Source organism: Condylura cristata, unplaced genomic scaffold (assembly GCF_000260355.1).
Source record: "Condylura cristata isolate star-nosed mole 26May11 unplaced genomic scaffold, ConCri1.0 scaffold00015, whole genome shotgun sequence".
NCBI classification, from domain to species: domain Eukaryota; kingdom Metazoa; phylum Chordata; class Mammalia; order Eulipotyphla; family Talpidae; genus Condylura; species Condylura cristata.
Genome location: NW_004567116.1, coordinates 41,515,014 through 41,541,465, shown reverse-complemented (window position 1 = coordinate 41,541,465; position 26,452 = coordinate 41,515,014). Strand labels below are relative to the sequence as shown.

Genomic DNA, 26,452 nt, shown 5'->3' with positions numbered 1-26,452 from the left:
GTTGCCTGTCTTTCTTACTGTGGCATCCCAAACCCTTAAGTGCTTCCTGCCATAGAGTAGGCACCTGGTAAATTTTTGTGGTATCATTGAATAAATGAATTCTTTTATAGTTCATGTTTCTCAACTGTAAAATAATTCCGTTTTCCACTTGGATGATCTTCAAGGACTCTTCCTTGAAGTTCATTCTAGACACAAGCTATTGGTGTTATGGTAACTAACTACTCATGATAGGATAAAGAGCTGAACTAAGTTTCAGTTTGTCCAGAGCTGAATGGTATTTTAGATGGAAAATGAGGAACTAGGAAAGGGAAGTGAGGGAAGAAGGGGGTCAGACAGAATTAGAGAAATGAAAATTATAAAGAGCAGGTATGAAGGTGGCACTGTTTTAGCTATTGATGACTGCTGATATGGAAGTTAGCCTTTCTTCCTTCTCAGAATTGTGAGACCCTACCCTTCCTGATGATTACAGTTTATACAGTTTACACAAGGGATGGTGTTCAGGTCCTTGGGAAAGACAGTTCTTTTTTAGGAGATAAATACATGTTTCAAAGGGACAGAAGAAAGATTTACAATTGTAGGTTTCCTTTGTTTTTTAAATAAATCAGAAAGGAAGGCCAGGTGTCTATATCAGCTATTGGGTGGAAAACAGTGAATTCTTTTGCCAGTCTTGAATTGTTAGATAAGAATGCTTAAGGACCCTATCTTTAAGCTGCTATAAGCCATGCTAGAATTTTATCTGATCTCTCAATACAGGGATTTGGACATTCTTGCTGAAAATTTTATAGCACTTTCTCACTACCCCCTCTCCCTCCACTGATGACTTATATTCTAAATTGTCAAAAAGAAAAGGATTATTGTTGATTGTGTATATAATAACAAGATAAATATGTCAACGATCTCATTGAGATAAATTCCATGTATTAGCTGTGTAAGGTAGGTGAAACCACCTTTCCTATAAATTAAGCTTTTGACTCTTCAAATGTCTTCATCCCTTTCCTTCTTCCTCCAACATTTTCTATACTCAGCCTGATTTTCTGTGTGTCACAGTGAGGAGGAAAAGACCCAGGGAGGGAGGACTGGAATCACAGCAGTCAGGAGGCCAAGAGGCGTTCATGCTTGCAGGCACAGAACTCTACTTTTGTTTGTATAACAGAAGAACTGTCCCTTAAGCACAGTGATGCAGAGGGACACAATAGGAAATGACCTGTTAATAACCAGATTTAGAGAGACTCAAACATAAAACTAGTATTAGGGAATAATAATTTATTAACATTGTGATACATATACATGTTACACTAAAATGTTCATGTTACAGATATTAGAACATTGTCTAGAGAGAAAGTGCATGCAAACCGAATCACAGTTGCAAGGCTGCTTGATCAGAATCAAATTGAAGCGTGGGAGTTATCGTAAATAACTAAACTAATAGGGACCTCTTGTTTCAACTATTGTAGGGTGGCTCTGATAGACACAGCGAGTTTTTGGCATAGAAGACAAAAATTTGGCCTGTGGGCCAAATCTGGCCTGCTACCTGTTTATATGTGACTCAAAAAAGAAGAATGGACTTTCCTTCTTTAAATAAATAGCTAATGTATGAAAATGATATGAAATTAAGATCTCCATATTTATGAATACAGAGATACTAGAGCACAGCCAGGATCATTAATTTACATATTTTCTAAGTCTGCATTGCATTCTTAACAGCTGATTGGAACAATTGAAGAAGAGACCATTGTCCCACAAAGCCTAGATTATTTCTTGTTTGACTTTTAACAGAGTAAATGTCATAACCCCTGGCTTATATTAAATAGTCCTGCATAAGAACTAAAATGAGTACTCTCTGTATTTGCAAGTTTGATTTGCAGTGTGTTTACTTTGTGGTGACAATAGGTTTTATCTCTTTGGGCCTGTGTAATTAGTATTTTCTCTTTTTCACCTCAAATAGCTCAGTAATATATTCATAATGCCTTTACTTGATAGACACCATAACCCTATAATGCGTAGGATATTTGTCTCTGAATATCAGTGCAACAAAGGGTTCACCTTGAACACTATAAATAAAGTCAATAAATTGAAGCTAAGTAGTGTGGAGACAGAGGCTGTATTTTAATTATGTCTGTTTTTATCTCTTTCTTTCCCTCTCTCACACAGTAAGTGCTAATCAATAGCTGTTGAGTTGTATTGATGCTGTATCTTTAGATACCCAGGTTGTTCACTGGTCTGTGGTACTATGTCATTCTTCATCCCTCCGTTTAATGAGGATGAGCTTTCCCACTAACAGCGTTAGCCCTTAGGGTACTCAGCTAGCATCCTCTTCCTTTAGAGTCTGGCATACAGAAGAATACCCAATAAATACTTAAACCAAGTCATCAGGTAGGCTCTGCATTATTGGTATCCCTCTATTTTATTAAACTGAGATGTTAGTCACATACAATAAGACTGATCCTTTCAAAATACTTAGTTCAGTGATATGTAGTATATTCACAAAGGTAAGATGTGCAGTCATCACTACTGTCTTAATTCTAGAATATTTTCATCACTCCAAAAAGTGATCTCCCTCCCGTTGACAATCACTCATGGTTCCCTTTGCTGTCTAAACCTGGCAACAACTAATCTACTTTCAATGTATGTGGATTGACTGTTGTGGACAACATAAATACAGAATAATACAATATGTGACCTTTTACATCTGCTTTCTTTTACTTTATATAATGTTTTTAATGTTCATCCATGTTGAAACACATATCAGTTCATCACTCCTTTTATGGCTGTGTGAAATCCATTTGGATTTACTACATATTTATGCATTTATCAGCTGATGGAATTTAGGTTGTTTCTGCCTTTGGCTATTACAAATAATATTGTTATGAACATCTGCACACACTTTGGTTTGGACATATAAAGAACTACCAGACTTTTTCCTAAGTGACTGTACCACTTTACATTCCTATCAACAGTATATGTGTGTTATAAAAGCTCTTTTAGCCCCACCTATCTTTGCTATTGTCTTTTTCAATTACAATAGTCCTAGTGGTTATGAAGTGATACTGCATTGTGGTTTTGATTAGCTTTCCCTGATTGATCATCTTGTCTTGTGCTTATTGGTCACTTGTATATTTTCTTTAGCAAAATGTCTATTTAGATTGCGATCTTCCTAGGCAATATTCTAAAAATGTTCTGTGTATCTCAAAATTTTCCCCCCTCTCTACATACTATAGTGCTGTCAGTCAGAGGAATATGGTAGAGAATGAATTCTTCCTTTGTGCCTTTGAAGATCTCCCATTGTATAGTTCTGTCCATATTGCTTGCCTTATATTCCTTTTTATCCTAACCATGTTCTCCTCTGAATGTGTTATACAAATTGGTTTTAGTAAAAATACGACATAGATGTAGGATAGAGAAAAATGTAGCCCTCTCTCCTAGAAGGACGAGCATGGTCTTATTCCTAGATTAAGGTGATTACATAAGCAGTCCTGCTTGCCTGCTTGTGTTTTTCCTTTCTCACTTAGTTAACCACCCAAGCCCCTGGATAGCCTCGTGCTTTGTGTTCTTTTTTTTTTTCCATAAGATTTATTTATTTATGCATACAAAACTGGGGTACAGGCTAGAAGTGCAGGGACAGTGAGAGGATTTACTAGTCAGAGCGGGGAGCAGACAGGCAGATTGATGAAATGAGGGGAGCAGCAGGCAAGACGAGAGTTCTGCCATGCCATGTGGGTCACCTCTGGGCCGGTATCCAGCTCATCCTGAAGCGGCCAGGCCAGCTTCTCAGTGCTGCACTTTAACCTGTTGGCGCCACCAGGGAGGGCCCCTGTGTTGTTTCTTACCCCTTTGCTGTCCCTCTAATTTTTTTTTGCCCCTATTGAGATACTAGTCAGTTGTTAAATGCTACACTTTGCTCCTTGGATTGGGGAAAAAATAGGAAGTAGCAAGGCACTTTACAGTTTTTCATTCTTGTTCTATGACCTGTGAGATAATTGTTAGTTCTCTCCACCTTCCATTGCTAGAAAAGTAAGCAGCACATGGAATTTTTCCTTATTAGTCCTATTATTTAGTGGAGCGGTTATACAAATTTTTACTTTCCTCAGCCTCTTACAGTGACTTTGACTTGCCTGAAATGCTTACATGAAAAAAGAAAACTCAAAATTTAAGCTAAATGTTTCATCATAGAAGGTTTTACATGCCAAATAATGGAATCTTTACTCACAAATCAAAGGATGTTGAGATGGTGAATTTAAAAACACGTATAATTTGAAGTTTTGTTTTTTTTTTTTAACTTCCCCTCTACTCCAGGCATAATGATGAATAAACTGTTTTCCCTACTCTTGAGGAACTCCTTGTTGTTTGGAGAGATTGAAGAATCAGATAATTATTTGTATTTGGTAGATGTGACATAAAATTCTAGGGAAATGAGACAGCTATAGGATTCACTTCTTTCTTTAAATCCAGCCATCATGCAATAGTAAACATTTCTGGTGTGTTTAAGTAGTATGCCTTTTAAGGTGGAATTGGGCTGACTTGTGTTTGGAGTACATTTCTTTGCAAATATGTATTAACAAGAACAGTTACCATAATCATACAATGAAACTGCCACCCTGTAAAAAGAAATTGCTTTTATATATTGAAATATTACCGTTTTTTGACAGATATGCCAAGAGTTTAATAGCACCTGGGCATGGGAGATGGAGAAGAAGGGCTATCTTGAAATGAGTGTTGAATGCAAACTAGCACTCTTAAAGGTAATAATCATTTTAATTTTAAAATTCAACTTTTGACTACTGATTGAATTGGAAAATATCTGGAAAGTCAACATTTTTATACTTAGTTTTACTTATTGTTTTTAGCACTTATAATCACTGCTAAAAGCTACCATTACTCTTCTATCGAGTTACTAAATTAGTAATCTGATCACTAGTTTTCCAGATGAATAGTGGCATGCCATGTGTATTTAATAAAATTCTTACATAACCAATCCTACTTGATTAAAGGTCTTCTCAAAGTAGATTTATTTTCATATATGAGCTTTCTTTCTCCTTCTGCCTATTTAAGAGTGTTGGTTCTAATTAATTGTAGCATGGTGCCCCAGCATAACAAAGGACAAGTTCTTATTGTGGAAAAGATATTATTGGAGTAGACAGCACAGGCAAAGGCTAAAATAAAATACTTTGATAATAATTTCATGTATTCTCTGTGAGACAGAGAAACTTAGGGAAGAAATCCCACTTTGTACCATAATCATAAAAAAAAAATTTCTTTAACTTATCTTTTTATTAAGAGAGTTGATCAGTGGCATCAATGAGAGTACCTTCCTTGTATATGTCTCAGCTGTTCCAAAACAGATAGCCATTTCAATCAATCATGTTTTAAAAGACTTAAGAGGGAAGGGATCATTGAAAATGTTATACTGTGATTAGTACGGTTTCTGCATTGGGTAAAGGCAGCTCTCCTGCCCGCCTGTGACTATGCAGATGCCTTTTCTCTTTCTTCTCCTTTTCCTTATAAACCTGTCCTTTTAAAATGTTGGAGGTGGGAAAGAGAAAATATACCATGAGATAGTTTGGGAGACTTTAGTGCAAAGACTCAGTGTTTTTGAAATGTGTTTCATTTTTGTGTCCTTGGTTGTGTTAAACCTGTAAATTATAATTTCTATAGTAATACTAAAATAAAATATTAATTAAAAAAACTGGTTATTTTAAGCACAGTGTGTAAAAATGTAAGGAGAAGATAGCAAATGAATAAAATACATATATTCTGTTTGTTCTTGTTACTCATTCCATTCTGATTGAACATACGACATTTAATCTAATAGAGTAAAATTTCTGCATAAAGTATTTTAAACCATACTATCACTATTTTTCAGTACCTCTGTGAGTGTCAGTTTGATGACAATCTCAAGTTCAAGAATATTATCAATGAGGAGGATGCCGATACCATGCGTCTCCAGCCAATTGGCCGAGACAAAGATGGCCTAATGTACTGGTACCAGTTGGATCAAGATCATAATGTCAGAATGTACATAGAAGAACAAGATGATCAAGATGGGTCTTCATGGAAATGCATTGTCAGGTATCTTTTATTGAAATTTCATTTATATTTATTTGTGTGTTCTTACTTTGATCTCTTCTCTAACAGAATGTAAGCTCTGAGGCTAGAGGAGCAGTTTTTTTTTTTTTCATGGAGCTAGGGAATTTCCCAGGCCTAAGTAGTACTAGCACATTACTAATAGTAGGTGCTTAACTAATTATTAATTAAATAATTTGTCCTTGACACATATATTCAGGAAACCAGTATATGATAAATAATGCATACTGGTTCTTAGTCTTTGCTGTGCATGCATTCACTGGAGTTCTGAAGAAATCGGAGGAGCAAGTGTTTTGTTTTTGCCAGTCCTTTTTTTAAGATTTAAAAAAACAACTTAATTTCTTATTTTTGTCAGCAAATGTATTTGAACAGAAACTAATGTAAAACCTTGAAAAACAGTTTTTTAAAATCTGAGTGACGCTGAGACTGTTGTTCAAATTCTGTCTTTGCTTTGATTTTCTATTTAAAATGTGTCCTGTTAGTACTTAAAATGTATGTTAATTTTGAAAAGTCAGGGGATCAAGTTTATTTATAGAGTACTACTGGATATCTAACAACTGACTTAATGGAAAACTCCAACAGCTTTAATATATATCTGTTTTTACTCGTTTTGAATTTCAACAGATTTTTGTTAGTGATTCTTTACTAATATTTTGAAGAAATAATAGAAATTTGGAATATTTGGGTTAGGGATGCTCAACTTCGATTTACCTTGTAGATGAAGAAAGTATGATAGAGAAAAATAATTATGATTATTATTGATTAAGTCATGTAGGCATAAAACTGTTTGAAGTAGATTGTACTAATCCAAGATGTATTAGAAGAGAGAAAGAATGTAGATTTTAGAATTAATATTATTTTAATCAGCTTATCTGCTTAGTGTTTCTAGGCAGATTACTTGCTTTCTCTATGTCTCTTTCCTGAACTTTAAAATTGGAGGATGATAAAACTTCTCCAATGAAGTTGTGAGGGATAGATGAGAAATGACATTAGGGCCATAGTATATGCTCAGTTAAAAATTCACTCCTTTTGTCCTTTTTTTTTTTCTAAATAAAAAAGAAAACAAACTAAAACATTTATTAGAAAGGTTAGTGAAAAATAAAAATGCCATTTAGCTTAAGAATTTGTGAGTTATCTGCAAATCAACTATTTTCAGGAGTAGGAGAAGACTATGATTTCTTAATATCAGCATATATGCAGGCTTCTCTTTTGAAGAGAAACATTTAAAGAGGTGATTACAGTCTCCTATTTTCCACACAGGATAAGTTACTTTTTTCAGCCACCTCACCAGACAGAGAGCCTTGGAATATTCTGTTTTGTTGACTTACATATTTCTTCATAGGTTTTCTAATCAGTTTCTATAGTAGGCTCAGTTTCTTCCATGTCTCCCAAAATCAGATTTAATGTTGATGATAAGTATGTTATCTGCCTCAGAGCTCTCTGTTATTTCTCATTTTCACACTAATTCATTCATCTAGGTTGTGCCTGCTGATCAGGGGTTCTACAGTGCTGATAATTTGTCTGTCCACTTCACGTGCCATGTTTCAAACCCTGTGTTCTTTACTGCCTCTTGTGGGAGTTTGCATCCCCTACCACCAACCCCTCTATCCCATTTTTTGTTCATTTCTGACTTTGGTAACATTTCTGAACCCAGAGGTTGAAATTTAGTTTCTGAAGAAAGTATTAATCAGCAGAAGGAGGAAAGGTTAAAGCTCTGTTGGTGTTGCTGTTACCTCTTCTCATCCTTGACTATTTTTAAAGGTTTCGTGTCTTGTACTACTTCAGACTTCAAAACAAAACCTTCCCAGTATAAAATTGGGTTTAGGGTCAACATAAAACTAGCAGTTGTTCAGAAACAAATGTTTATATAGAATGTGTGAACAGTTTCCTCATGCTAAACTACAATTTTTTTGGAGAACTGGTGCCAGATTATTTTTAAGCTTTTTGAAGATCATCTAAGGTATGTATATTACTATTTGCAAACATGCCAGGCAACTATTTCTAAATATGTGGTAGTATTTGAGGTCATTCTGAAACTCTTGGTTTTATATTGACTCAAATTTCAGGAATTAAAGCCAAATTTTGAAAATCTGATTATTACACATATGTTCATTTATCACATTAACACGTTTATATTGTGTACCTTTTGTGTATTGGATACTGCTGAACAGTGGGGAAGAAATGGTGAATAATATAGCTCAAGAATCTAAATGAGCTTCAGGCTCCTATGAAAATCCCTTATATTGTCAATAGTAGCTCTTGTATTGACTTTGTGTGCTTTCTGGGAAGTACCATAGTTTTCCTCGAAGTCTCAATTATTTTCCTTGATTCTTATAAATGAAGAGTCTTAAGACATGATATTTCAGTTAGGTTTAATTCATTGACACAGTGAACTTTTTAAAAAATTATTATTTTATTTTTATCTTTGTGTAGAAAAGCTAAGATCCAGGCCAGAGGTGGGGTTGTGGGAGAGAGGATTCACCTGAGACAGTGAGGAGCAGGGCAGGCAAACTGAAAATACACTGTAAGGGGAGCAGTGGGTGAGACAGGAGAGGTCTGCTGTGCCAACATGAGTAACTCCCTGGTCAGAGATTGAACCCAGGCCATCCTGTGGTAGTACTGAGATTTAACCCCTTGGCACCAGGGAGGCCCTTGGCAAATTCAGTGAGCTGTCTTGTTCATACTGGATTGCAGTTTTGTGAAACTATGTGGAGAACATTTTTAGTCTTGACTCCTCAAAAATTGAAATCCTAATTAATAGTGTATAGTCAGTGGGATGTGGGACAACATCTCACTTGACCATAGTGTATAATTTATATATCTTAGATATGGTATTTATTAGACTTTGATGCCAGATGAGAATTTTTAATGTAGTTTATACTTTTTGGAAGAACCATGAAGACGATGACTGAATGAATTAAAATGCGTCTAGAAGAAATTAGGAAGCTATAATTATCTTTAAACAGTTAAAGCACACCTAGGAGATATTCCCTTAAGAACTGAGCCAGGGTCAGTACATACAAATTTTGGGCTTATAGAAACCCAAACTCAGCTTACAGAAGCAAGAACATATGGATTAGTATGCATTTATTACAGATAAATGATTTTCTTAAGGCTGTCAAAAGCAGTTTCTAAACTTGCAGGGTTAGGTTAAGTGGAGCTTTTAAGAAGAGTTATCTTATAGCAAAAAAAAAAAAAAATCCCTTTAGGAACTCAGTAAGGTAAGAGCAAGTTATCAAAATAGATTGTTGATTTTTTTTTTTAATTTAAAAGTTGAATTTAAATATTTTTCATTAGGTTAAGTGGAGACAAATTTATAGCATTGAATGCATAGAAAGCATAGGCTAGTTCTTTGAAATGACCACCAGCAAAATGTAGTCTCTGACCAGCCCAAAGTAAAATGACACTAATTACCAATATTAGAAATGAAAGAGGGGATATTAGTACCAACCCCATGACACACAATCTGCCAAGATTCATACTAGTAGAAATAGGTAATATGAACAGGTCTTTATCTATTAAGTAAATTGGGTCAATAATTAATAACCATTCAGAACAGCACTAGAACGTTAATGCTCTAACATTCTATCAGACATTTAAGGAAATAATAATACCATTTCTATTTGATATCAGAGGGAAAGGAATCCTTCCTAACTCATTCTCTGAGGCCAACATTAACACCCAAATAAGAGACATTGCAAGAAAGAAGACTATTGACTAATGTTTCTCATGACTTGAAATGTAAAAATTCTCAAATAATAGCAAGTGAAACCCAATGAGCAGCATATAAAAAGCATAATACACTACTATCATGTGGAATTTATTACAGATATGCAAGACTTTTCAGTATTTAAATTAATCTAATTTGTCACACTAAATGGACTATAAGAGAAAAAAAATCATGAAATATAGGAAAACTGGTTTACAAAATACAACCACCCACATGATTATTTAATAATAATAATAATAACAATAAACTTGAAATAGAGAGCAACTTCTGAGCTTGAGAAAGAATAACTTTTTTTTTTTAAGATTTATTTATTTACTCATACAGAACTGGGGTACAGGCCAGAGATGCCGAGGGTGAGAGGATTCACCAGTGACAGAGTGGGGAGCAGAACAGGCAGATCGACGAAGTACACTGCTGAGGGGAGCAGTGGGCGGGTAAGAAGAGGCCTGCCACGCACGCCATGTGGTCACTTCCAGGGCAGGCGGGGATCGAACTCATGCGGAAGTGGCTTAAGCTTCTTAGTGCAGTGTTTAACCCGCTGCACCACCAGGGAGAGCCGAGAAAGAATAACTATTAAAAAAAAAAGTTTACTGGGCACAAGGGGATAAGTCTTAGAACTATGAAGTTCTTGGCAGCCACTGCAACATAAGTTCAACCCTGGTCAAGAAGCTGACCCACATGGCACAGCAGACCTCTCTTGTCTAACCTGCTGCTCCCGTCAGCAGTATATTTCAGTCCACCTGTTTGTCTCTCACTTGGTCTCTGGGGAATCCTCTGACACACACACACACACACACACACACACACACACACACACACACACACCACACCACCCCACCCCACCCCTGCACCTCTAGCCAACACCCAAGTTCTTATATGCATAAATAAATCTTAAAAAAAATAACCAAGAAGGCCCTCTATGGTGGCGGAGCAGGTTAAAGCACAGCACTGGGAAGCTAAAGCCACTTCAGCATGAGTTCTATCCCCACCCTGGAGATGACCACATGGCATGGCAGACTTCTTCGGACCTGCCCTCTGCTCTCCTCAGCACTGTACTTCTTCCATCTGCCTGTTTTGCTCCTCACTCTGTCTCTGGTGAATCCTCTCACCACACCTGCGCCTCTGGCCTGTACCCCATAAATAAATAAATAAATCTTTAAATAAATAAATAAATCTTTAAAAAACAAAAAAAGAACCAAGAAACCAAAGTTTACTTCATGGTGGAGAAACAAAGCCTTTCCACTAAGATCAGGAACATGACAAGGATATCCCCTCTTACCATATCTCTTCAATCTCATAGTAGAATTTCCTAGCTAATGCATTAAGAAAAGGAAATAAAATATGTACAGATTAGCCCTCCCTGGTGGCGCAGTGGGTTAAAGCACAGCACTGAGAATCTAAAGCCACTTCCACATGAGTTCGATTCCCGCCTGCCCCAGAGGTGACCACATGGTGTAGCAGACCTCTCCTGACCTGCCCGCTGCTCCCCTCAGCAGTGTACTTCATGGATCTGCCTGTTCTGCTTCCCGCTCTGTCTCTAGTGAATCTTCTCACCTTCCACATCTCTGACCTGTACCCCAGTTCTGTATGAATAAGTAAAAATAAATAAATCTTTAAAAAAATATATGTACAGATTAAGGAGGAAGAAATAAAATAAAACTGTGTTTATAAATGATATGACACGTATGTAGAAAATCTAAAAGAATCAACCCTAGAACTCTTGGGAACAATGTGTGATTATATCAGCCTTACAGGATACAAGATTGACACAAAAACATGGACTGATACCATCAATGAATATGTGGAATCTGATATAAAACATAGTAGGAACACAATATTGTCAACATACCAGTGCTTCCCATAATCTGTATGTTCAATGCAGTTACAATAAAAGTTCCATTAGGGCATGTGCCTCTGAGTCCAGGGTTTTCTTTTTATCTTCTCCTTTACACATTGCTTGTCTGACTGGGACAGATACTCACAGGAAAGTTTTCTTACTTGTCAGTGCATTTAGGTTGACCTTAACTCATCTCTGGTGTGAATAGTAAAAATAGAGAATTTATAGATTACAATCTTATTTGTTTGAGGTTTCCTTGTATTTTTGATTCAAGTTGAATTTCCTTCCTGTAGTTTTAAGCTGTAATTATCAAAACAAAATTAGTAGTCTAAACCCTTATAATTTGAACTTTATCTTCAAGCTTTTTGCCTTAATATTCAGGAAGACATGGATCATAACTTATTAACAATTTCAAAATGTTTCCAGAGGTGGAAAAGAATTCTTATTTTTAGATGCATCTACAATTTTCTTTAAGCAAATTATGTACTGATTCTGTATTTCTTAGAGATCGTATAAAAATGTAAAAATTAGATTTTTATCTGACTTTATTATTAGTTTCAACCAGAAAAAAAAAAATGAATAGAACACTGCTGCTGTTCTACTCAATAGAGATAGTAGTCATAAGATTCTTCTTTGGAGAGGAGAGGAGTATATTTTAATCTGTATTCATTCCTAATACTTATTTTTTTAATTCAGATTGATTACTAGTGTTTTTAATGTTTTTTTAAAAAAATACATAGACACACACATATATAACATAATTGTACATTTTTGTAACGTATGCTTGCATGTTTTCTACTTTCAGGTGTAGAAACTGTAAAATTCCCACCACCAGTTCACCTGTGAGCCATCACCATAGTCCCTTGTGCTCTTCTCTCCCCTGTTCTAATACCTCTGCCTCCACCTACCTTGTGGAATGTTTGTTTATTATTATTTTTTCCCTGATATCTTATTTGGTTTCCCTATAGTCTTCTATTTTTCTTTTTCACTCTGGCTTATTTCATTGAGGATAACCCCTTCTAGCTCCATCCATCTCGCTGTGAATGGCATGAGTTTATCTTTTTAGATTACTGGAGAGTATTCCTTTGTGTACATGTACCATATCTTCTTGATCCAGTCATCTATTTTTGAGCATTTCAGTTGTTTTTATATCTTACCTGTTGTAAATAGTGCTGCAGTAAACAAAGTTGTGAATGTTCCTTATGTATTTTTCTTTTTCAAAATTTTGCTTCCTAATAAGTTACTCAAAAAACTCTTCAGAAAAGATGAACTTTTCATATTGTCTTTTTTCCTGTTTAGAAATCGAAATGAGTTGGCTGAGACTCTTGCACTCCTGAAAGCACAAATCGATCCTGTACTATTGAAAAGCTCTAGCCAACAAGACAACTCTTCCCGGGAAAGTCCTAGCTTAGAGGATGAAGAAACTAAAAAGGAGGGAGAAACACCTAAACAAGGTTTTTTTTTGTGTGTTTTGTTTTGCTTTGTTTTGTAACTTCTTCTTTTCTTCCATTCTTCTTCCCAAGTACATAAACCTGAATTCTATCCTAATTTCAAAAATTTGCATGCCTTCCTGTAAAAGGAAGTTGATTTCTTTTTAATCAAAAAAAAAAAAAAAAAGGAAAACAACCAATTCAGTACTTTGCTCTTTTATGGAAAACTTGAAATTTCTAAATTTAAAAATTTTACATCCCCAGTAGCTAATCTTTTCCTAGCTTAAGAATACAAAGATACTTAATGAACCCTTTTTAAAAATACTGTGGTAAAAGTAGAGTTGTTGGCTCACATGATAGTTCATTTTTTCATTTTGAGGACTCAACTGTACTGCTTTCCACAGCTGTTATGCTATTTTACAATCTCACCAGCAATGCATGAAGGTTCCAGTCTCTTTGCATTACCTATTTTTTTGTTGTTACTTTTAAGGGCGTTCCTGATGGTTGTAAAGTGCTGTCGCATTATGGTTTGGATCTGCATTTCCTTAATGACTAGTGATGCTGAACACTTCTGTGTATTTAATAGCCATTTGTATATCTTTGAAAAAATATTCAAGTTCTTTCCCCACTTTAGAATTGGGGTTTTGTTTTGGGCTGCATTTAATATACTAAAGTCTGTAATAATCATAATTATTAAACCTGATTTCCTGACTGAATGTTCTAATTTGCCTTCACTAAAAAGATAACCCATTACCACTCTAGAAGAACAGAGCCATGTCGTATTTTTACTAGAAGAAAGAAGCCAGTTGAAATCTTGTCTTTAAGATTATTTTAGTTAATATTTTTTGTTGATAAACATGACAGGGGAAAGAATTTACTTTCCTTAAATTTTCTGTCCTTGCTTTTAGTTTTTTTCTGTAATTCCAGTTAAAAGCTGGTAGTGATACATTCTTACTTATTTGCTGCTTTGAAGGAATCATTTATAAAGTCATTCTGTGGTTGCAGTCCTTGTTTAAAACTAATAATATATTATGCCTTTTAATGTAGCATAGAATGTCCCTACATCTTAAGCATTGCTTTTCACAGAAATCCTGATTTTTATATTTTTTGACCAGTGCTGTTAGGATTTCAAATAATTGTGGTGATTTTGTAAACCAAATTTTTATTTGAAAAATTCTTTTCAGGTATTTGGGGGAAAAAAAAACTCAGGTAAAGCCTAACAATTTTAAAGTAGTCTAAACTTTCTATTTAATTTTCCAGATCTTTAAAATAGCATTCCAAATGATTAGTTCTGTGCTTCGACTCAATAATATTTATTAATGTGTTCATGAGTTCATGTCTGTTCTTAGTCTCATACACAATTAAGATCAAAACCAACTTGAATTTGAAGGAAAAAAAAGTCACAGTGATAGAAATTTAAGATAACTATCCTTTTAGGAGATCTTGAATTTGACACTGACTTTGAAGGGAGACTTCATTGTGTAGTTGAAATCTAGAAGACTATGACACAAAAAATTTCCTTGGTAAATTAATTGCTCTTCCTAGTACTTAACTTTGAAATTACATTGGGTGGGACCTCCCTGGTGGCACAGGCACTGAGTCACAGCACTGTGAAGCTTTCTAAAGTACTGTAGCACAAGTTTGATTCCTAGCCAGGGAGGTGACCTACATGGTACAACAGACCTCTCCTGACCTGCCTGCTGCTCCCCTCAGCAGTGTACTTCGTCAGTCTGCCTGTTCTGCTCCCCAATCTGTCTCTGGTGAATCTTCTCACGGCTCTTGTACCTCTGGCCTGTACCCCAGTTCTGTATGCATAAATAAATAAATCTTAAAAAATATAGCCAGTTTCTCAGAAGGATAAAAGGTTTTCTTAGCCTTAGCTTGGTCATAGTGTGGTGCTAGGAAACCTTTTTTGGGGAAAGATAATTTTAATATCATTCAGGGAACTATCTTTACCTCATCAGTTAGTACTTTCCCAGAGAGTCAGTTTATCAGGTTGGCAATACAATTGAAACACTTTGTATATTGTGATTTTATGAGTTAATTTATTCACTCCCCCCCCCATAAAATATATCTTCTAGGAAATATGTTAGATAAGGAATAACATGACTCAGCTTTTTACTTTGCAGTTTGTATCCATAAGTGTCTCTGATAGCTTCAGTTCTGAATAGGTACTCTGATGTCAACTTCAGAGAAAAAAAGTAATAATTTACTAAAATTAACATTAGTTAAAATTAACATTGTTAATACTGCTTTTGTAATTAATTTTGATAAAATAAACTGAAGACCTATAAGATAAATTACTAAGCCAAAGTTTGACAATATAGTACTGAAAACTAATGGTGACATTAAGTTACAAGAATTGTGTCAGTATCCTGAGAGTAGATGGCCTATACACAAACCACCCTTCAAAATTCTGTCAGTGTTTGAATATACCTGATTCTTCTGCATCAGGTGTCCATTCCTCCCCATTTGAAATGATTCAAGACTATATATTCTGTGTAGCATGAGTAGTGCTAAATATTAGAGCCAACATTATCATAATGCCCTATTTTCCCACCAAATTATATAGTTTGAGATTCTAAGTCAGAAGAATTAACTATTCCAAGTAATAGTGAATTATGAAGTGAAGTATGAAATTTAAGTGGGTTTTTTTTCCCAATTTAAAACCTAATTTTCTACTTTTTCACATAACTTTTTTTTCCTTACTGTCAGTCCACTTTTTTCACTTATATTATGTGCCTGGTCCTATAGTCATTAATTTGTACCCATTGCATAGAAAGTGAGTGCTAATTAATACAACTGCCAAAATGTTTTTTCATGTAATGTAGGGGTTTTATGTAGAAATTTGTGGCTGGACTATAAAACATGTTTGAGCACGAAATAATCTATTTTTATTACCATATTGTTTTATTCCAAACAAATATAGAGATATCAGATAACTACAGATATTATTGTAATCTTGTTGTGATACCTTAAATAGTTTCCTATGTGGGGATAAAAGAAAATGTACTGTTTTTACCATCACTTTTGTTTCTTCCATATATATGAAGCCAAACAAAGGGCAGAAAATATACTGAAATTTGAGTTTATTTTATTTATTTATTTTAAAAGATTTATTTGTTTATGCATACAGAACTGGGGTACAGGCCACAGGTGTGGGGGATGAGAGGATTCACCATAGATAGAGTGGGGAGCAGAACAGGTAGATTGACAAAGTCAATTTGCAGGGACAGCAGGTGAGACAGGAGAAGTCTGCTGTACCATGTGGGTCTCCTTCCTGTTTGGGGATTGAATTTGTGCTGCAGTGGCTGCAGACAACTTCACTGTGCTGTTTCTTAACTTGTTGCGCCACCACAGAGGCCCCGTAATTCTTTTATTTTTATACCTTGAATGATGGGATATAAATCACCCTTTGTGAAAGATTTGTTCTGATTTAGAAGGGAGGGAGGGAAAAGAGCATATGGTAAAGCCAAAAAAAAATTGTGATAAAAGAAACTTAAAGTCTTTCTGATTGAGCTTGTTGTGACTTGAATCAATGGGAGATATTTTTAAGTTCTCTTTCAGGATTCTTAGAAAATGGCAGTTAAGTGGTTTTGAGTTTTCACAAACATTCCCATAAAAGGAACATATTGTAGCAAAAATTTAAATCTGTAGACAGTATCTACAATCATAAGTAAAGGAGCTGAGGTGCTTTGGGACATGAATTCTCAAACCTTTCCAGCCAAAGCTCCCCTGCAAAACAAACCACTACACCTAACTTTGTCCAAACTTTGCCCACAATTTGGAGTAGAATATAAATTATAAGTAGGATAGAGACAAACAAAAAACTTAAAGTAGGGGGTGGGAAATTAGATGAAATGCTAAAACAAATCACTTTAATTTGAACACCTCTCAGAAATAGCAGATGGGGAACTCTTGAGCTATGAAATTGGAAAAACTATGACATAAAAACAAACAACTAGAGCCTCCCTGGTGGCACAGCGGGTTAAAGCGCAGCACTCACTGTAAGTGAGCCACAGCCGCTTCAGTGCAGTTTGATCGCCACCCCTGGGGTGATCTACATGGCAGGGTAGACCTGTCCTTAACCCACCAGCGCTCCCCCCAGTGGTGTACTTTGTTAATCTGCCTGTTCTGCTCCCCACTCTGACTCTGTCTCTGGTAAATCCTGTCACTACCCCTGTACCCCAGCTCTGTATATACATAAATAATTTTTTTAAAGCAACAAGAAAGAATTAAGTCAAATCCCACAGGCCTGTAAGAACAAGAGAGTAAGCTAAATAACATCACTACAGAGAATGAAAGCTTATCTGAAAAACAGTCCCACAAATACATGAAAACTTACTAAGTAGTAGAACTCAGAGAATCAAAAATCTGAAGAAACATTTGAGTCACTATCCTTAAGACTCAGTTTATCTTTAAAAATACAGCAAATGGAAATTTATTACTCATGATATAAGTAACACAAGACTCAGAATCCTTAAAAATATAGCAAATGGAAATTTATTTCACTTATAAATCAAAAGTAGTAAAAAAAAAAAGAGTGATCACAATTTAGGAGCAGATGACAAATATTGAAAATGGACAAAAAAGATTCAACAGGTAGTTCACCAAAAAATGAGAACCAAAGCAAGAGAACAAACAAAAAATATTATCTTAAAATAGAAATAGATGTGAAGCCACACATTGAAAAGACACTGATATCTTGAAAAATTGATCCAAAATAACTAGTATTAAGAATAGTAAAATTACTGCACTTTGAAGAAGAATTTGGGTAACCATACACAAAGACCCAGTGACGTAGAAATGAAAGAAAAACAAGCTGCTAGCATTCTTTTTGACAACACTGTATACCAGAAGAAAATGTTATAATGTATATAAGGGAGAAAAAGGTTGAGCCAGGGATTTTATATCCAGTCAAACTGCCTGTCAGATAAAGACCACAAGTAAATGTTACCATTATATAAGATAAATATTCCCATGAGCCTTTCTTGTAGTTTTCTAATGAATGAGTTGCCATATAATCAAAGTGACTTAACAAAACATCAGTGAGGGGTAGTAATAGAAATATATAGAAATACATCTACTTCCTATTTAAGAATGTTGTTACTATTAGATATTTGCCTCTAATTTTTATTTCAAAATATTCTCCAATAAGAGGTACTCTAGTGCTTCTAGAAATAATACTGGTTCCAAGGGTGGGCACGGAAAATACAAAATTAGCCTGGGACATCTTGAAGTGTCAAAGACATGCTCAAAAAGGAATTTGGCATTTCTATAGGATACAGATGGAATCCAGAAGGATTTTCCAAAGGCAATGCAGAACTGTTTTAGCAGCACAAATGTATTATGATTAATGGATTTGAAACCATAAAATAAAACAGAATTTATTCATTTCTACTGATATAAATACATAAATAAATGAAGATGAAGAGACAGCTATTTTCGGCAGGTAGTTATTAGTGAATTAGCAGAAAAGGAATGAGAGAAATCACCATTAGGGAATACTTGGAAATAACTGTTGCAGGTAAGATTCCTGTAGATACTAAAATATAGTAGGTGAAAATTTGTGGAGAATTTCAATACATCTCCCCAAAGGTATTTACCTGTTACAGAGGGTAAAATGGTAACTTTGTAATGGAATAACAAGTTGATACCACTTTAACTGAATCATCATGGTGTACTGATTTATTAGATGCCCTCTAATATAATGCATACCATCTCATGGAATTTTCATCTAATATGTATAACCTCAATCTTGAGAAAACATCACACCCAAATTAAGAAGTTTCTGTAAAATAATCCTCAAGATTAGCGGAGATATTGAAGGGTCATTGGTAGAAAAGACAAAGGAAATACAAGAACAAAATGAGAAATTATGAGAAAACTGGTAAAATTTGAAGAAATTCTGTTTAATTAATAGTTTTTTACAGTGTTAATATTCTGGTTTTATTAATTTCCCAATGCAGTTAACTTTGGCTTACATTGTATTTAACAGGTTGAAGGTATACTTAAATTCCTTTAATAATTTCTGTAACATGTCTGTAGATCTCAAATTTTTTCAAATTAAAAAATAAACAAATAACAAATGGGTTATTAGTTATATATTTACATGTAACTAAACATGAAAGATAGGAAGAATTTACAGTCTTCAGTGGCTCTATGCTTTCAGGAGGAAATCAAATGGAAACAGAATGGACTGAATACATACAAAAAAACTTTTTAAAAAACACATTGGTGGTAGTGTCAATACTGTTATGCTGAAAATATTTCTTATATAACATGAGAGGGAAAAAATTTTAATTATGTCATCTTTTGTATCCTTGAAAAATAAGGTTCTTTGTATGGGAAAAGGAAATAAGATAGAAAGGACTGAACAGTTAGTTTGAATTAATGAGTTACTTCTGTTGTTAAAAGTGTTATGTGTCTCTGTTTTCAAACTCTGTACTCTGAAAAGACAGACACAATGGTGAACCCATAGGAGCATCCTTAGTGTTCAAATTGTGATCTTAAAATACGTTTTTTTTTTTTTTTAAGATTTATTTATTTGTGCATACAGAACTGGGGTACAGGTCAGAGGCTCAGGGGCGGTGAGAGGATTCACCAGAGACAGAGCAGGGAACAGAACAGGCAGATCTACGAAGTACACTGCTGAGGGAAGCAGCGGGTGGGCCAGGAGAGGTCTGTCACGCCATGCGGTCACCTCCGGGGCAGGCGGGAATCGAACTCATGCAGAAGCGGCTCCAGACTCTCAGTGCTGTGCTTCAACGCACTGCGCCACCAGGGAGGGCCTTAAAATACGTTTTACACAAAACTTTCCCCCGGCTTCTTGGGGAAATGACTGATTCAAATTCTGGGGCACATTGAGGCAAAAATCACTTCGCCATTCCAGATATAATGGAAGCAATCACAGACATGTCAAAAAGACTCAAGAACCAACTAAAAAGAGGTTTCTGCTGCAAAAGATAAGACAGTTTAAGCATCAATAAAGATCATAACTACAGTAAATTAAGACATCAAATATGTCTTTAAATCCAATTCGTAATGATGAAATTGGTTACCTTTTGAGAATGCTTGTAAGTACCAAATTATTATTTTGAAAACTTTAATAACGAAACATTAACCCTGCCTTTCCTGTGTGATTTTTTTTGTATGACCTGTACTACTATATAACAAAATAAATTGTAAAGGTTGTTTTTATAAAATTATGCATACAGATCACTAGAGAAAGTATAGAATGGGACTATTTGTAACCTCTTACGTGAACATCATTAAAGCAGATATAATCAGATTCACGCCTCTTGATAGAACATGTAACTATCCAAGAAGTAGCTTTGCTACAAAACGTGAATCTGAACTTGACGAAGTCTTCATCAGAGTGACAGCTTACAGAAAGTAGAATGTCAAAGACATGGGAATGTGATTGACAAATCTAGAAATTATAAGGCAAATGATACAGTGACATTGAACAAGTAAATTACAAGAAAAATAATGGGTAGAAGGGATTACAGTAGATTAAAAAGACCTGAAAAAGAAAATAATAAGCAGGTAAAACTAAACTATAAAGCAACATAATAAAGTGATTAAGATAAAGACCAGGCCAGTGGTTATTTTTGTTGGGGTAAGAATTACTAGGAAAAGGTGCAGGTAGGACTTTTGGGAGGACAGGCAAATTTCTATTTTCCTGTTTTCCAACTATTAATAAGGTAACCATTTGTCTGGTGTGACTTCATTTAGCAATACTTAATCTCATTAAATGTCTTGATACCTCTGTCAGATTAACTACAAAGCATTTTCAGTAAATTTAATGAAAGTACACACACCATTTTATATCCCTTAGCACTTGCTAGAATGGTAATGTTCTGATGTTTTAGTGCAGACAGCTGCTATTGCTTATCCTTTAGGTGCATGGTAATATAATATGATAGTTTCAATATTTTAAGCCCCTTTTGGCAACTGTGAAGTTTGTCACCATCTTTAAAATGGAGAAAAGTTTCCTTGTGAAACAAAATTTAATATGTTTGAACATTTTCCCTCTTAGGCTAGGGTGATATTTTGCCTGTATTAGTAATGTACATGTTAGGTGGTGATGAGGAGCTATGAAGAGAAAGTAATTTGGGGAAAGAGGGTATACTTTTAGATTGATTGCTGAAAAGATAACACAAATAGAAACCAGTGAATCTGACAGCAAGTTCTGCAAATGGATTGAGGGAAAAGATTTTTAAGCAGACAGAAATCAAGACCCTGAACTCTGTGTTATAGCAAAGATGGGTAGCCAAGAACTTGTAGGCCAATATGGGGAACCACTGCTTCTAAATTAAATGTTATGTATTCTTTGGGTTTCTTTTTGTCAGTGACTGCTGACCCATTATGAAGGCAAAGTTGAGTTGTTGCTGTAGATAACTGCGATATGTCCCTGAACAGAATAAGTTTGCCAGTTCCTGTTATGTAGAAGTAGCAGAATGAGCAATGTATGAAGCTAATAAGGAGTATTGTAGCACAGGAAGGAATGCGATCAAAGGAGTAAAGATAATAGGAGATGTGGTAAGAGGAGTTTTATTGTTTATTGTTTGTTTTTTTTAGCCTGAATGAAGTGGGATGGCTTCAGATAGTTTTTATTATTAATTACTATACTCCTAACTATTCTTTTTCTGCTTTCTCTTTCATCTGTTCTTCATACTGCAGCCAATGAGATATCATTAAGTTAAGTGAGATGATGACATTAAGGCCCTTCCTCAGTAGACTGGAAATGATTAGATCCAAAACATATGTAGAAGGTTTTACCTTGGCTTAAAATAGGCATCTGTTTTAACAAGAGTAGATTTATAGTGATGAGATTCTGCCCCATGACTTCTATTTTCTCTGTGAAAATTGAAGCCAGAATTATCTGAATACATGGATATGCAGAGAGTGGTTTGACCTTAGTGAAGATGAAAGTAGATGCTACAGAAAATTACAAAGGTGGCAAGTAATTGACAATTTCATTGTCTCAAGGTTAGCTGAAATCATGGCATTATTGTAATACCAATTTTCTTCCATTTTGCATCCCTAGTACCTGATACAGAGCTCTGCCCATGGTAGGTACATTGTGCTTCTTATTGTGAATTAAATTTCATTGTCAAAAATGCAAATTTACTTAACTGAATTAATGAATATTACATCTGAAGGAATACTTTTGTGGGCAAGATTAGATTTGTATTGCTCTGCTATCATTTGTTCCCTAAGCCCTTGCAAAATGCTCAACATAACTACGATAGGACCCTCCCTGGAGCCCAGCAAGTTAAAGCACAGCATTATGAAGCTCTCTCCTCAGCCACTGCAAACAAGAATTCGATCTTCAGCCAGGGAGGTGATCCACATGGTGTAGCAGACTCTCCTGTCTCGCCCACTTCTCCACTCAGCAGTGTATTCCAGTAGATCTGTTCCACTCCCCACTCTGTCTCTGCTGAAATCTCTTATCCCTCGCACCTTTAGCCTATACCCCAGTTCTTGTATCGTAGATAAATAAATCTTTAAAAAAAAAACATAACTACAGTAAAGTAAGGCATCAGTTTGATGAACTGAGAAGTGATAGTTCCAAATAAGTTTAGCAGTGCCACTGAAAAAGGAGGTGTGTACCTATTTAATATTAATGATAGGTCAGTGTGAATGAGAATGGTGTAACCAGCTGTCTTCATTTTGCTAGGATTGTCTGTTTTAACACTGCAAGTTCCATGCACTAGAAAACCCCTCAATCCTTGGCATACCCAGGTATTTGGTCACCCTATCTTAGGATTCTTTATATTTTGTTAGGTTATAAAGATAGTACATGTTCACTGTAGAAAATTTGGGGACGTATAAAGCAAAAAGTTTGAGATTATCTTGTAACCAAGAGGTTACACCACTGTTCATCTACTTTACAGTCATTATTTTAGACATGGTTGCTTGCAGTTTACTTAATAGAATTGAGATTATTTGATAAGTATAATTTTATATGCTACTTTCTTATACTTCCTAGCATGGGCATTTTCCTGTGTACTTAATTTTTTTTTAAAATTCCAAGTATATATCAAGTACTCAGTGATATTGTTACTTTTGATTAAAAATCTCATTGCCTTGTGAATTTTAATTTCTTTGACTATCAGGGGAATTGGAGCAGTTCATCTCTCAATCATTTTTGGTCCATTTTCATTTAGGATCTTTAGTTTTTTCCTCATATTTTGAATTGTCTCGAAGTATATTTGTTAATCCTTCAATGTAGTGTACTTAAACATCTGTTCAATGTGTCATGTCCTTGCTCAAATCTTGTTATGTAAATTAGTCAAATAAGCATCAAGCAACTTTGAATTAAATACTGTTTTATAGTCTCCATTAACAAAAAAGCTTCTTGTTAATAAAAACTGCATTTTAAAATGTTTTGATGTAGTTCATCAGGATTTAGATTTAAAAGTGTTTATTCAGTTTAATCAGGAAATGTTTGTGTGTCTTACTGCTGATAATCCATGATTTGTGCTCAACTGAGTAGTCCTTTAAGGTTGTAGGACAGATAGATTTATATATAAGTAGTTGAAAATCTGAGTACTAAGTGTTACTATAAAAACTCATAAAAAGGATTATGCAAACACAAGAAAAGGAATAGCTGATTTTAGTAGGAAAAGATTCATATTTTAAAACAATAAGATAAAGTAATTTGAATGATATAAGATTTTGTCAACAGCAATAATAATATTACAGCCAATAAAGTGAGCTTACCAAGTACCATACTGCTATAATCATTTACAACTTTAGGGGATAGTTATGGATATTTTAACTGGAAAGGTAAGGAATTGAAGAATATAAATAGTTTCTAGCAAAGTTAACAGTGAAAATAAAGGATGCCAGCTTTGAGAACACTGAATTTTCTGGAATGTGGCGAAAGTTTATAAAACAAGGGCCAAATAAGAACATCAGTAATAATTCTCAAGAACTATATAAAGTGCTTCACAAGCTTCAGTTAAAAAAGAAAAAATCTCATGCCAATTTTTTGAGATAAGTATTTTTATTCCAGTTTTAGATAGTATAATGTTAAAGAATCAGTTTGATGTGGACATAACATGAAGTTGCCAAGGCTTGTCTGACTCATAATCTTAACAGTTAAAGGAATAGGTCAGATACACATAAAATAATATAAAGCACTTGAGTATTGAACATTTTTATTTAGTAATTCTTGATAGTTTGCTAAGGTTTATATTTTATTTTCTAAAATGTTACAGAAACGGTTAATGTTTCACTTTCCCTTATTTGCCATCCTGTTCCTCCTCCCTCTTTTGCCAGGGTCAGCCACAATGCTGTTAACCATTCTTATACTTGTCTTTCATTTTGCTCTATGTGTATGTAGTCACCTATCAATTATGTGTGATTTTGTGCATTTTATAACTTTACTACAAATTTGATCACATTGTACCTCTCTTTGGCAGCTTGCTTTTTTTTTTTTGTTTGTCATTCTGTTTTGAAATTTACTTCTAGTGAGTCATGTAAATTTATTTCATTTGATTTGCTTTGGGGTGCTTATTCATCCCCCTATTTGAGGGATATTTAGGTTATTCTAATGGTTCGCTTTTACAACAAACCTAAAATAAATATTCATGTACTTTTTTTTTTTGCATAGTTATTTGGAAGTGTATTTTCTACAAGTAGAATTATTGAATCTTAAAACCTTAGAGAAGATACTTTCAAATTGCTCTTTAGTGTGTTCATGGTAATTTATACTCTTAACATAGATGTATAGATTAGGTCTGAAACCACTATGCTATTTTTAAGTTTCTCAAATATTGTCTTAGGAAGATTATGAAGAAAGTAAGCCTTATCAGAGATTAGTTATTCCCTTTACCATCCTACAGATGACAAGCCTAGAATAAGTAGGCAGATAAATTTTGGTGAGTATGGGAAAGGAGACATAATTGGGAAGCAAGAGGAGAAGAAAATATATCAGGCAGTATTACATGCTTGGTAAGCAGCTTTTTCTTTTTTTCTTTCTTTCTTTCTTTCTTGTAATAAAGCCAAGAAAAATGTCTTCCAGGTCTGGTTTAGCAGCTCCATGGAGCCATCAAGTTACCTTTCCTATCTGCCATTCCTAGAATGATTAATTAATCTCCAGTTATTACCTGAAGATCCTAGACAGAGAGTAGGGGAAAGGGCAAAAGGCATAGTCAGCTGACTATCTGGTAAATCTCAGCCAGCAGACTTCCTCATGCATGTCAGTGGGCAGAACTGGGTCCCATGACTTCTGGCTATAAGGTCTGTTGGGGGCAAGTGCTTTCCTAAACAAAATCAGAGTTTTGTTGGTAAGAAAGAATAGGAAACATAGACCATGGATAGGTAGCTAGCAATTGTTACCTTATATAAAAATTCAGTATTTTATTGCATAGTTACCCTGGCTTGGAATGGTTGGGAAAATACATAATAGGTGATAAATGTTTGTTGGACAAGTGAATCAGCCTTAAAAATCTATAGTAGATAAATCTCTTGAATCACTTCAGATGTGTCAAGAAACTTGCTACATTTTGATTTTTTGAAGTAGATTTTTTAATTGAGCTTCACCACTTCAAATTTCATGTGTCAGAGTTGTTTTGCTATTTACATTCAACAAATCACAGGGAATTCCTTATATAACCAAATTACCTTTTACTAATTATGATTGTGCGTGAAGGTCTATTTTCTCTTGTAGTGCTGCTATCCTCTATACAGATGTAGGAATACATACGTATAATCTCAGGAAACTCAAGTAATAATGTGGTCATGTTTTTCTTTAAAAAAAAAAAAACAAAACAAAACAAAAAAAACAGCTAAACACAAAATTGTCATGAAGTTAGCATTTTTAGATAAACATAAAAGCTAGCAATGAGTAATAGTTGAGATCTCTTAGTCTGCCATCTCACAGATGAAGCAATAAGAACAGATTGTGACATATTCAGAGTCTCAATACTAGCTGAATTCATATTTGTGAACTAAGGGATCTTGAATCTAATATTATTTCTGCTTTTACCTTGTTGATACTCATATCAAAATCAGTTCAAGGAATTGAAGAGAACTTTTACATTCACCACCCCCAATTTAAAACAATGCCATTTTACCTTGAATTAGCCAGAATGACATCTTTCGATGCTTTCTGAGCCAAAAGCTATAGGAGAGTTCAGTAATCCCTTAGTATTATGTTAAAATTATTTTGAAGGATGGCAATCTATATTTTGTTTGTCTAGATGTTATTGTAACTAGATTTTCTGATATAATAAACAATCAAGTGAATGGGGATTTTTCTAAGCCTACTTTCTCGGAGAATGAGGAAAGACATACAGATTAGAAAATTACTGTCATCTCATTAATTTTCTTAGCTGCATACATGCGCTAAATGTAAAT

At 34.7% G+C, this 26,452-nt stretch overlaps 1 protein-coding gene across 1 annotated transcript in view; it reads left to right on the top strand.

Moving 5' to 3' along the window:
- Nucleotides 1-26,452, top strand: part of RSF1 (remodeling and spacing factor 1) — a 122,213-nt gene that overhangs the window by 56,297 nt on the left and 39,464 nt on the right. Inside the window, exons 3-5 of the mRNA XM_004683235.2 lie at nucleotides 4,647-4,739; nucleotides 5,861-6,066; nucleotides 12,948-13,102. Of these exons, the coding sequence (XP_004683292.1) occupies nucleotides 4,647-4,739; nucleotides 5,861-6,066; nucleotides 12,948-13,102 (454 nt within the window). The remainder of the gene's footprint in view (nucleotides 1-4,646; nucleotides 4,740-5,860; nucleotides 6,067-12,947; nucleotides 13,103-26,452) is intronic.